The 13,624-nt window shown below is 45.7% G+C and overlaps 1 protein-coding gene across 1 annotated transcript; it reads left to right on the top strand.

Annotated features, from left to right (window-relative positions):
• Nucleotides 1-894: 894 nt before the first annotated feature.
• Nucleotides 895-5,348, top strand: LOC138768408 (V-set and immunoglobulin domain-containing protein 1-like). Its single transcript, XM_069946395.1, has 3 exons — nucleotides 895-1,113; nucleotides 1,329-1,595; nucleotides 4,412-5,348. Exons 1-3 carry the CDS (start codon nucleotides 1,029-1,031, stop codon nucleotides 4,588-4,590), a joined length of 531 nt encoding a protein of 176 aa, XP_069802496.1. The 5' UTR covers nucleotides 895-1,028; the 3' UTR covers nucleotides 4,591-5,348.
• Nucleotides 5,349-13,624: the final 8,276 nt, after the last annotated feature.

The raw sequence follows: 13,624 nt of genomic DNA on the forward strand, positions 1-13,624 counted from the left end.
TGACTGTGGTAGTAGTAGGCCAGTGTGTGGCCATACATGACTGTGGTAGTAGTAGGCCTATGTGAGGCCATACATGACTGTGGTAGTAGTAGGCCTGTGTGAGGCCATACATGACTGTGGTAGTAGTAGGCCTGTGTGAGGCCATACATGACTGTGGTAGTAGTAGGCCTGTGTGAGGCCATACATGACTGTGGTAGTAGTAGGCCAGTGTGAGGCCATACATGACTGTGGTAGTAGTAGGCCTGTGTGAGGCCATACATGACTGTGGTAGTAGTAGGCCTGTGTGAGGCAATACATGACTGTGGTAGTAGTAGGCCTGTGTGAGGCCATATATACCAATGCCTTATGATTTCTTTTGCAGTGAGGTCGAAGGACAATGCCCCAAGTCCTCCATTGTTCGCCCCATTTGATGAGACCGTATGGGTAAACTGCTCCACCCCCGCTCCTGAAGACACAATCATTGAATGCAGATTACGAAAGGTCCGTGACATGAAGGGGCCAAACTGGATAGCAGCGGAACTTCTTGTCGATGACTGGGAGGTCTCAACGATAATTTGTCTGACTGACTACAGTGAAATAACAGGGTATAAAGTCATGGCGTATGGTGAGTAGTAGTTTGGACCTCATAAGCCACAGTCAGGGTGTTTTTATGTTAAAGGGGTTTTCTGCTTTCATTTCATTGGAAGGGTCTCTTGATAATAAGCAGATGGCAGAGTGCCCCACTGCTAGAAACCCCATTGTGTAACTGTATTCTTGTAGCTTGTAACTTATTAAAGGTACATGCACTTCATATCATTGCAGATCAGCCATCCAGCGTCACTATAGACCTGCAACCTGAACTAGGAGAAGAAAAAAAATATACCATCAATTGTACAGTCTATGATGTTGCTCCTGTGGAGTATCTTACCGTATACATCACCAGAGGAGGGGAGGTCATCAGCAGCAAATCCTATGCAGGACCCCATGTGAGGGATAGACAGACTGTGAATCATTTATATACATTCAGCGCTAGTTGCAGTGACAACCACATGTACTACTCATGTGAGGCCGTCCTGCAACTTGGATCAGAACGTCACACAGTCGAGTCCTCAGAGATACCTGGAAAGACCTTCAGTAAGTTGGTTCACACTTGGCATTTCTGTCTTCTCCACAAAGTGAAATCCGGTCCATAGCCTCCACCCAGTTCACACATACCGGATCCGCAGCGGATTCGGGTCCCATACACGCAGCTACACCCCCCTATCTGCTTCAAACACCCCCCGCCCCCCCCCCCCCCACATACACACACACACCCATGATTTTTTTAAATCCTTTCTTTTTCTTCTTAGATGCTCCAACGTGCCCATCCCTAACTGTTTCACCAAATGCAATTATTCTAAAAGGAAATTCACTGATTATAACATGCAGATCAGATGGGTCGCCAGCTCCCACATACAGCTGGCAGATCCCAAACAAAGCCGGGGTCACATACTCCCCGGATAAAAGCTCAGTCATCATCCACGAAGCAACATGGACCCACAGTGGTACATACACATGTGTGGCCAGGAACGTACATGGAGGATCGGATGCAAAGCAGGAGGTGACGGTTGTGTCTGGTGAGTAACTATGTCAAGGGGTTCAGCAGAGTTACATCTACGCACTCCCTATACGGAGGCAGATAGCTTCCCAATATAAGAAGTTATGGATTATATACAGAATCCTTAATATAGCCCAATTATTAGGGGTGATTGGATTATTTTTGACATGTGCAATGATCTTTGGGGGTGCAAAAGATCTAAGCAGCCAATGAATGAGTGGTTACTGGACGTTTTAGACAGGGTAATATGAATAGGGAGGCTCAGGATGAACACATCTAGATATCCAAGCCATCTAGGAGATATATTATCTGTAGTCATTGATCTGTATTTCTGCTCTTCTTACCAGATGCTGGTTATATTAGACTGATTGTTGTAGTGGCCGGCATAGTGTTCCTCCAAGCCATTGTGATTGCAGTACAGTATGTTTGTGGAAAAAAAGGCTAAAAGGAATGTTCTAGACTGTTATGGTGGAACCAGAGGCAATGTCACCTGACCGGTAACATCCCGTCAGAGAACACTACAGCTAGCATCTACTATGAATACTATGACTGGAATTCCCATTGGAAGCTCATCAATCATTTTACTGAACGCTGTACACATAGGGGAATGCTGGCGAATAGGAAAAGGAGGATTTGGCCAATCAGATCCCCGCTTATATTATTTGATTTGAACATTATATGTTAACTAGAGCAACCAATCAGATTCCAGCTGACAGTTTATAATAGAATATTGGAAAGATTCTGTTGCTAAGACAACACAACTGTTCCTTCTTCACATAATACATCCGTACATCCCGACACACAATTATGCATGCCGCTGTCCTGCCCACAAGGGTGAGTATTTCGGGAAGGCCCATGGGGGATGTCTTATTCCCCTTTCCTCCCTCCCATCTCTATAATCTGGAGGAAAGAAGGGAAGGGGGGGACATGATCCGAACCTAAATAAGGTTCAAGAGAGATAAACTGAACACAAGAACAAGGGGCCACAATCTGAGATTATTTGGGAAAGATCAGAAGTAACACAAGAAAATAGCACTTTACTGAAAGAGTAGTAGATGCTTGAAATAAACTTCCAGCAGATGCAGTAGGTAAATTTACAATAACTGAATGTAAACCTGCCTGGGATAAACATATATCTATCCTAATATAATAAAGGAAATAATATAAGGGCAGACTAGATGGACCAGGGGGGCTTTTGCTGCCTATATTCTTCAGTCTTCTAAGTTTCTATGTCACCTTGCATGTACATAAGAGACCAGATAGTAAAGCATCAGACTGAATATCGCGATGTCAGAACCAGCCCATTCCAGGCACGGCACGTAGACATTCTAGAGTTCAGTGTTCTTCATTGTTATCTCCTTAACTTTGGGTGCAGATGACTTAGCAGGGTGTGGGGCTCAGGCATGACGCTGCAAGTCTATGTATATTTCTATTAATGGTGACTAGTTACAACTTATCAAAGTCTTAAAGCTTCAATAAAGATGGCCGTGGCCTAATTTCTAACTTCATTTAAGTGTCCACATGTTTTTTTTTTTAAATCTTAGATGTCAATTTAATGTGTAATCCCGTGGCTCCTCTTGTGCTTTCCTGTGTGCCTTGTATCATTTACATGGATTAACCCTTGGTGTGCTAACTTTGACCTCCGGCATATGGGCCAGAGAAGTAGTGCTGTGTAGTGTCAATATGTCCATGAGGGCAGATGGTGGTAGTAGTAGTTATCTACCAGTACATCATACAAGACAAATAGGAGACACACATCCACATAGGTGCAGACATATGACATATCGGAGATACACATCGAAAGTTCATATCAGTCAGTGCGGAGTGTTCAGACCGCGACCGATCAGGATAATGAGTGGGAAGATGACTGCGCTTCCTGAGGCTCTTCTCCTCCATCTGTGTCTAAGACCTAGACGGCCCCATAGTCTTGCATTGGAAGTCTGTCTAGGTCACATGACCCTGTGCTGGCACACAGGCTCATTCTCCTGATCAGTCGTAGTCTGATTTGTCTCTGTGACGTGTGAATTTTTTTTTTCAATAACAGTACTAATTTAGCCACTGCCCTCCCAAGATATTAATCTACGAAGGGCCGAGGAAAAATCAGCTGAATCAGGCCAACATTGCAGCTGGAAGAGCCGGGTACGTGATGTACCTGGATTTCAGATGAAAATGGCCGTGTGGTGCTATGGAGGCATGAGGACTGGTAAGTTTACATTGTTTTTTAAAGGGGAACTATCAGCAGGGTAGACAAATCTATCCTGATAATATGCCCCTACAGAACAAGAGGCGCTGAGGAGGAAGGTATGTCTCTTATCTCTTCTTGGCGCCGTTCCGGTGCGACCGTTAGGAGCACTGGGGCACCTGCTAGGGGCACTGAACCGCCCCCATAGCGTCGATCTGTCCCCGGCCAGCGGCCCCTTTCTAATGTTAATGAATGGAGTGGGCCGCCAGGGACCGACTGAATTGGCATAATGGGGGTGGGGCAGTGCTCCTAAGGGGTGTCCCAGTGCTCCTAACGGTCTAACCAGACCACGGAGCAAAAGACTAAATGCACTGGAACAGCGCCAAGGAGGTAGGTAAGAGACATACCTTCCTCCTCGATGCCTCCTGTGTAATAAGGACATATCAGCACTGTATTACTGAGAAAATATGATGACACGTTCACATTCATGTTAACACATGTATTTTATGGAAATATGATGAGCGTCATTACAAATTACAATTTGGCTAGGTGTCAGTCTTCACTGTAGTTCTGAACAAACATAAAAAAAATGTTCAATTATATTGGAGATCTTTTTAATAATAATTGTTCTGTGTCTCTCCTTTCCTTCACAGATGGTTATGTTGGACTGGTTATTGGGATAGTGATCGGCGTGATGTGCCTAATATTTCTTGGAGCCCTAGTAGGCTATTTTTGGTGGAAAAAGGGTCGAAAGGGAAAAGCTACTATAACAATACAGTCAGATTTGCAGACTATGAGTGAAATTCCGTCTGGAACCTCAGAACCCAAGTAGTGAGCTTCAGTAATGTGAATATGGACTCCTATGTGAACCGCCATGTTGTGGTCTCTGTGGTCAAATACAACGTCAGATGGTCAACATGGAAACCACAATCATTTTACTCTATTCTCGACATTGAAAAGAATGCTGGTGAACAGAAAAAGGCGGCGTTGTAATTGGTTGATTTCAGTTTCCCACAGCAACCAATCAGATCCCAGCTGTCAGTTTAAAATACGTTAAGCTTCTGTTGTCAAGGCAACAGAACTCTTCTTTATACATGGCTCCCCTCCCATAAACGTTCACAGAGATTTTTTTTTTTTTGCTTTTTTAACCAGTTATTTTTGTAATATTTGTGTTTACTGTGATGTTGGTGAACTGTATGAAGTCTTCGAGTAAATTTACCAAAGAATGTTATTTACGACAAGGTGATCAAGCTCAAAATCCGGGGCCCTGAGCTCCTGGGGGGCCCATGACCACCCAAAAAGACTTATACTTTCAGTGGTGTATTGTCTCCTGGCTATACTTCCGCCATGATTTGCAAAAATCACAGTTTTTTTATGGCAATTTTGCACAAATCAGGACATCATGACATTATCTATACTGTACTATGAATGCCAGGCTAGTGCTGCCATAGTTACAGTGGGGTGGGGGGGCCCAGGCTTGGTGAACAGCCCAGGGCCTATGGTAAGGTTAATCTGCCCCTGGTCCCAGGTGATGTCTGGGTTGTGGATCCCTGCACAGTATTTTTTCTCTCTTCAGAGTTCCCACACTTGGACCCCAATCAATCCGATTGGTAGCTTAAGTTTGGGGGGGGGGGGGGGTTTGCCTTATATATTTTTATATTTTATTATATATATGCCATGGCTTGTATTAAATAAAAAAAGATTGCTTTATCGGTGAACAGTGTTGGACTGGCCCACCAGAGTACCAGAGGATCCTTCGGTAGGCCCCCAGCTTTAGAACCTGCACAAACACTTACTGACATGTTGTTTCTCACTGGTTCTTCATTGGTGGGCCCCCAGGATCATTTTCACTGGTGGGCCCCAGATACCCCAGTCCGACACTGACGGTGAATCTTGCTGCATTTTCTGAAATAGCCAATGAATAAAGCCATTGGTTAGTGACAGATACAATGCATTCTGTAAGTTTTCAGATCATTTTACTTTTTATTTATTTATTTTTTTACATTTTGTTGCGGCCTTGTGCAAAAAATCCATGTTCTTTTATTGAAAAAGCCACATCATTGCAGGATTTTTGCTACTAAGTGGTGAGTGCCGCTGTTTCTCCTTTCTGCTTGTTGTCAGAATAAGAAATATACTTGTTAAGCTGAGCACACCACGTGAAGTTGCTGTAACATTGTTTCATTTATTTAATGAGTACCGAAAGCACTTTTATACCTTTTGTACCGCACTGAAGCTTTTTAAGTAAAGTTTATGCATAGTTAAAGTTGGACTCTGGCCTCTCTGTTGCCGCACCTTGCACCTCAAACTAGTTCTACCAAAAGTCCGGTGCCTGTGTGTCAGGGGTGGGTATTATTATATTATCACTCCTGGCCACAGTGACAAGTTGCCCCAAAACACCAGAGCCCAAAGGCTTCATGTGGCGTCACGGACAGGATACATCTGTTTTTGCAAAGTGGAACCCCTCAAAAGTGTATAAGAGACTGTCTCAAGTGTTTTTATATACATGCAGCAGACCAGGACTTAGGGTCCTAACAGCCTTAGGGTCCTATTACACGGAGTGATTTTTAACGATAAACGTAAACGATAAACGTAAACTGAAATTGTTCACCATATTACACAGAACGATGGTCGTTAATTAAGATTGTTACTATGATCGTTATTGCGATTGTTACTATGATCGTTTCCTCCATCTGATCCCAGCAAAACAATAAACAATGTGCAATTACACTGAACAATTAGTAAAAAAACTTGGAACTTGAGCGAAAGAATGTGGAATTACAGTGAACGATTAACGATAATTTTAGGTTCAGATCTAAATCAACAATCAATGACATATGAACGATTTTTCTAATGTTGCCTGCAATTACACAGAACGATTATCGTTTAAATTCAAATGATATAACGATTTTTTGCACGATAATCGCAGTGTATTAGAGCCCTTAAAGTTCCCGACACAGCCACTGGTGGCAGCAGAGGGCCCATGTCACCCTTTATTGCTGCTACTCATGGCAAAAAAGAAAAATCCCTTCAGACTGCACTAGAATTTGTCAAGTGACAAGTGAGAATCACTAAAGGGAATAAATAAAGCTACACCAAAATCTGGTGCAATTTGCACCAAAAAAAAAAGAATTTTAATGTGTTTTAGACAAATTTTCAAATAATTTCACCATTTTTGGTGAAAGGGGCATGACTTAAATGTGCCAAATATTCTCCAAAAACGGAGCCAACTTATAGAAAGTGTAAACTTAAACTAGACAGTGGGGAACGGGGTAGGGATAATTTTTTAACAGTCTCAGCAACATAGCAATTAACTCCTTTAACATAGAGGCTACCATAGTTAAACTTTAGAGAGTCCTACATGGTTAAAGGACAACTCCCGCGGGACCCCAAAAAAAAACAAAACACAGACACACACAGACACCATACTCACCATCTCTCCGGTGACGATCGCCACTCGATTCGCCCGCCGTCCGCCTCTCCGTCGCCGCCGTCCGCCATCCAGCGATGTCTCCGACTTCCGGGTCCAGGGGATGGAAAAGGCTGCCAGTGCGCTTGCGCACCGGCAGCCTTTTCATTGGCTGGAGCGCATCACATGGCTTCCAGCAAGCTCAGCCAATCAGGGCTGAGCAAGCTGGAAGCCATGTGATGCGCTCCAGCCAATGAAAAGGCTGCTGGTGCGCATGTGCACCAGCAGCCTTTTCATCCCCATTCACTTTGCATGAAGACGCCGAGGAGGAAGAAGACCCGGACCGCCCCTCGGCTCTGACGTCGTCGTCACCAGATGCCGCCCCGGAGAAGAGGACCGTGACGATCGTAATAGGTAATGTATACATTCCTTAACTTCCGGGGTGGGTGGTCGGGGGTCCGAAAGTGGGGGAAGGGGGAAAGACCGGGTATTTAACCACATTACAAAGTTATATAACTTTGTAATGTGTGTTAAATGAGCAAAAAAAAATTTTTGTGGGAGTTGTCCTTTAAGTGAGGAGCGAGCCCTCCCATATACACAGACTGTATGATACTGAGGCTGACGGGATTCTGCGTGGGAGAGTTACGTCGTGGAATTTCGCCTCTTTTACGCCATGAGAACTGGCCCTTAGGTTATTACAATGTGTTATTACTATATTTTGCTTTGTTGATGACTTTAGAAGTAAACTAGATTATGATTCTATAACTATCGAGGGTATTTAGAGTGAATATTCCATACCATAGAAAAATGATTCTATTTTTCTGTGCAAAGTGTCAAAGAGGCGTTCCCAAGCTCCTGAAGTGCTGGAAAACCTCCTCGCTCCCCCTCCCATCCCTGACCCTGCTTAGGGCTCAGTTTAAAAGTGAAGCTGTCAATTAAGCAGAGATGGGACGGGGAGCAAGGAGGCATTAGAGCTTACAGCATGTTAGGAACTTGGGAAAGTTTTTCTCCAAAATGTGGAGACAGGACAAGTTTGCCTTTCTGCACCACATAGAAGCCACTTTTTGAAGTGGGTGGGACTAAGCTTAGGGGTGTGGTCTCCCACGGCCTGGAACCTTTATAAATTATGCCAGAAATGGGTATGTTATGTCAGAAGTGAACTCTGGCTGAAGTCTTCTGTTCCCTGGTGCCCACTTTTGGTGAATCTACATCTCAGAACTAAGCCTTCAGAGACGTACAGTAATCTCTAGAATTACAATATACCAGCAGCTACTGTAGGGATGTGCAGTTCTGGATGCTTACGTATTACCTCCTGAGGCTCAACTTGCCTCATGGAAGGTGTGCCACTGTATGTAAAAGTCCGCTAATAGGACAATATTCAAATCCCTCCAAAAATCAGGAAAAAAATCATATAAATAAGGGTACTGTGCTATAAAATTACAGCTACAGAACATTGGGGTGAAAAGATATAAGAGGAAGATGCTTGCCAATAGAGAGAGTCTTGATGAGAGGCTATGTTTATTTATGGATAGTTTGGTAAGGGGAGTCTGGACTTGGACCTGTATTTGTATTGGCGCTCTGTTGTGGGTCCATATTTATTTAGGAATCTGGTCTTGTTATATATTGGTTTAGGAGGACTGGTAGCTGCGTGTCAGATTACTGTTACCTGTAATCAGTAAATTGGAGATAATCTGTGTAAAAATGTGGCTGATCGCGCTCCTGTATGAGTGCAGCAACTAGAGGAATAGATTACCTTGCTAGATGGATACCCTGTCTAGCCGGATGAAACAAACAGTTGTATTAGTATACACTAATGTCTCTCTATGTTTGCTGGCCCTCTTCCTATGTTATGTGATGGTATATATGCAAGTGGACTGTCAAGCAGTCCAAAAACGTTCCTCTGCCCTGTTTGTATCCATGCAGTGATGGTCAATGTTTAAAAATAATACGATATATGGATATCACTCACCCTGCAGTGTGGTTTGTCTTAATGTTCTCCACATTGGGTGAAATCAGCTCCCGGATATCCAAATAGTATTCGCCTGTCTGAGTCCTCGAAAATATAGTATGGGGGGGGGGGGTCACGTTCCGGCCGGTAACGCTCCTCTCTCCCACTGCAGAACTTTGAACAGAGTCCTTCAGATTCCAACGTGACGTCACGTCTCCTAAGGAAGCCTGGAATGGTCAAACAACCTTCGACATGTTTCGAGGGATACGCCCCTCTTTGTCAAGAAGCTGCGTGGATTCAAACAGGGCAGAGGAACGCTTTTGGACTGCTTGACAGTCCACTTGCATATATACCATTACCACTGGCGGAACTACCGCCGTAGCAGCCGTAGCGGCTGCTACGGGGCCCCGCCGTATCGAGGGCCCGTGGCGCGGGCCCCCGGAGCTCACACAGCCTGTAGCACCCGGCGGCCGAGCAGGCCTCCCGGGTGCTACAGCTGTTTGGGGTCCAGGCAGTGGCCACGAAGGGGGGCCCGTGGGGCCCTCCCGATCAATCACTCTTGTGACCGCAAGCATTGTTTTGCTTGCGGTCACAAGAGTCGGGCTCCGTCTTCCCCCGGCTGCTGCGCGGCTGCCGGGGGTGTCGCGTCTTATCCCCGGCAGCCGCGCATCCCAGAACTCCCTGCGCGCCTTGGGCCCTGACTTCCGGTTCCGGCGCGCAGGGAGCTCTGGGATGCAAGCGCTGCCGGGGATAAGACGCGAGACCCCCGGCAGCCGCGCAGCAGCCGGGGACAGATTACCGGGGACAGACCAGGAGAAGTGAGGATCGACGTGGGAGCGTGTTGTCAGGTGAGTTAAGTTTTGTTTTTTATCAGCCTGCAGGGTGGGGGGGAAGGATGGGGGCATCTATGAGGGTGGGGGGGGGGGAAAGAGGGGGGCATCTATGAGGGTGGGGGGGAAAGAGGGGGCATCTATGAGGGTGGGGGGAAGGAGGGGGGCATCTATGAGGGTGGGGGGAAAGAGGGGGCATCTATGAGGGTGGGGGGAAGGAGGGGGGCATCTATGAGGGTAGGGGGAAAGAGGGGGCATCTATGAGGGTGGGGGGAAGGAGGGTGGCATCTATGAGGGTAGGGGGAAAGAGGGGGCATCTATGAGGGTGGGGAGGAAGAGGGGGGCATCTATGAGGGAGGGGGGAAGGGGACCATCTATAAGGGAGGGGGAAGGGGGCCATCTATAAGGGAGGGTGGGGGGAGAGGGGGCCATCTATAAGGGAGGGTGGGGAGGAAGAGGGGGGCATCTATGAGGGAGGGGGGAAGGGGACCATCTATAAGGGAGGGGGAAGGGGGCCATCTATAAGGGAGGGTGGGGGGAGAGGGGACCATCCATAAGGGAGGGTGGGGGGAAAGGGGGCCATCTATAAGGAGGGGGGAGAGGAGGCCATCTATAAGGGAGGGGGTAGAGGAGGCCATCTATAAGGGAGGGGGTAGAGGAGGCCATCTATATGGAGGGGGAGAGGAGGCCATCTATAAGGGAGGGTGGGGGGAGAGGGGGCCATCTATAAGGGAGGGGGTAGAGGAGGCCATCTATATGGAGGGGGAGAGGAGGCCATATATAAGGGAGGGTGGGGGGAGAGGGGGCCATCTATAAGGAGGGCAACATGGTGGGAGAGGGGCCATCTATTTGGGGGGGCAACATAGGGGGAGAGGGAATACACAGAGGGGGGCATATATTATTAGGGGGTCACATAGAGTCAGGGCTACCCACTAAATGAGGGTGTAAAGGGGACAGTACAGATGTGCAGTGTGTATAGAGATGAGGATGGTGCCAGAGTGAGGAGTCTAATATGTCTGTCTGGCAGATTCTGTGGATTCGTGGCTCGGAGAAGTTCTCATAATGGCCCAGGACGGATGGAGAAGATGAAAAGGAAAGAACTCCGATCAGAGAAGACGTCCCCTGTGAGTCACTTAATATAACTGTGCTGTAATTTATATGGTGTACAGAACCTGTGTAGAGCTGAGTGTGTTTATGGCGTAGTGGTCGATTGAGGGTGTTGGGGCCCTAATCAAAAGTTTGCTATGGGGCCCAGCCATTTCTAGTTACGCCCCTGACCATCACATAACATAGGAAGAGGGCCAGCAAACAGAGAGACATTATATACTAATACAACTGTTTGTTTCATCTGGCTAGACAGGTTATCCACCTAGCAGAGTAATCTATCCCTCTAATAATCTATGATGCTTTGAACCTATTTGGGGAATTTAGATTTTTCTGATGTGGAATTTTCCCCACCCCCCATCATTCTTCCATCTTCCTCCTACCAGAAAGAGCAACAAGCAACAAGACAGTGAAGTCCATAAGGAATAGTAAATTAAAAGCCAATCTATGGTTTTAGATTCACAGGTTGCACAGTCACGCCTGCTCATAGGGTGTGTTTACACATTTTTAGCACTGATACATGCTTGATAACCCACTACCTTAAAATAGGCCCAAGGGGGGCAGATATCTGTGAAGCGAACAGGAAATGCACAAAGAGGAAACATTAACACATGTACCACCCAAAAATTACACAAAATGTCACTTTATTGAGTATTTACATCACTTTGAGCATCACAAAAACACATACAAACTACAGGGGTATGAAGTGCAATAATCACAACCATAGAGATGTAGCAAAGGCCCAAATAAGACCAAATGTATCACAAAAAAATCAAGAATACTTGAGGAACCATCACAAAAACAAGAGAACCATAAAAGGGGATTATGCTATACCAAGATTCAAATCGGCAAAATGTAACAAGATGACATGAAGGTAATAAAGAAGGATATAAGGCAGGCAGTAATACGGAGCTTCTTGATCCTGCAGATCAGAAATCTCTCCTTAAAGGGAACCTGTCACCAAGACATTGCTATCTAATCTATCACCATTATGTTGTAGAGCAGGAAGTGCTGAGCAGATTGATATATAACTTGGAATAATTGAAATCCCTGATCATTCTGTGATAAGGAGTCCAGTGGGCGGTGTCACTCAATAGACTGGACTCTTTAGCATCAAAACATGAGAGAGTTCAATCAATAAATTACAAGTTATACTAAATATTTTCCTATAAAGTTATATATCAATCTGCTCAGCTTCTACTGCTCTATAATGTGATGTTGATAACTTAGGTAGGGTTTTCATGGTGATGAGTCACTTTAACCATCTTTTAATAGGTTTGGGTATAAGTAAAATGGTCAGTGGCCACTAGTACATTGCTGACATTGGCCTCATCAGATTTATAAGAGAGGAAATCATTACACAGTAGCTCAAGTCGGCCACTACTGGTGATGTTAACAAAAGGGGCTGATGAATTAGGTGGAGTTTTCCAAAGGATGCACCATGGGAAGGACTTTCAATAACCATCAATGTCGGCTTCCATTCTTGGCTAGCAAAATCGTTTCCTGGCCAGACCAGTGGTCTTACATCGTGACTATCTTCCAAAACTAGATCGGTAGCTTCCAGCACCAACTGTCGTGAAACGCTTCACTTTGAATCATGGTGCATCGGCCCAGGAATATGTGTGAGAGGTTGGTTAGTCCTTTAGCGCTCAGCTCAGACGAGAGAAAGTTGTCGAGCTTCAATGGGAGAACAATGTCCCTGTGGGCTGACTGGATATGCCGCAACCACAGATGATGGATGAGTCCAAGTCTCCAGCGTCTCCCCTCTGTGCCCTTTTTTGCAATCCTAATGGTATTGAATGGGTTACCCATTGGATCATTTGGTTAGGGGGCTGAGCAACAAAGGATCAGAAGTGAGGGGCTTATACAAGATGGGATGTCTGAAGCAGTTAACTGGCCAGTAAGAGGTAGGCACATAGGCATGGCCTAAGGGGAAGAAGAGGGGAAGACAAAGCCAAGGCTTAGTCTGTGTTATTTTGTAAAGTCAACCATCTATATACATTAATTTTAAGGGGGGGGGGGTAATATTTTTAAAGTATTGTCCATGTCCAAGGAAAAATTATGGAGCTTAAAATCGTACGGTGGTGTCTGGTGGCCCATGGGGAACAGGCATATACTACATGGTAAATCAGCCAATGGGTGGATGACCAGTCCCTAAGAAGCCTCAGGTAAGCAATGGCTGACCCAGTGTTAAATAGGTGAGGTCCAGCTGGTAATGGAGTCTTAAGAGGAAGTGACCGGACACAAGATTCCATTAAAATCTGGCAAACATTTTTATTAAAGTATTGTATTGCCCCCTAAAAGTTATATAAATTACCAATATACACTTATTACAGGAAATGCTTATCAAGTCACTTCCTGGATAAAATGGGGAAGTCACTTCCTGGATAACATGGTGATGTCATGACCCGACTCCCAGAGCTGTGTGGCTGTGGCTGCTGGAGAGGATGATGGCAGAGGGACACTGAGGGACACAGGACACTGGAGGGACACTGAGCATCCCTCTGCCATCATCCTCTCCAGCAGCCACAGCCCACACAGCTCTGGGAGTTGGGTCGTGAATTCACCATTTTATCCA

Source organism: Dendropsophus ebraccatus, chromosome 1 (genome assembly GCF_027789765.1).
Source record: "Dendropsophus ebraccatus isolate aDenEbr1 chromosome 1, aDenEbr1.pat, whole genome shotgun sequence".
Taxonomy (NCBI): Eukaryota; Metazoa; Chordata; class Amphibia; order Anura; family Hylidae; genus Dendropsophus; species Dendropsophus ebraccatus.

What these genes read in the sequence shown, in the direction of transcription:
- LOC138768408 (XM_069946395.1), top strand. Translation starts at nt 1,029, where the DNA reads ATGTACTACTCATGTGAGGCCGTCCTGCAACTTGGATCAGAACGTCAC. An exon ending in GATACCTGGAAAGACCTTCA is followed by an intron (nt 1,114 to 1,328) that starts GTAAGTTGGTTC and finishes TTTTCTTCTTAG; the next exon opens with ATGCTCCAACGTGCCCATCC. An exon ending in GGAGGTGACGGTTGTGTCTG is followed by an intron (nt 1,596 to 4,411) that starts GTGAGTAACTAT and finishes TTTCCTTCACAG; the next exon opens with ATGGTTATGTTGGACTGGTT.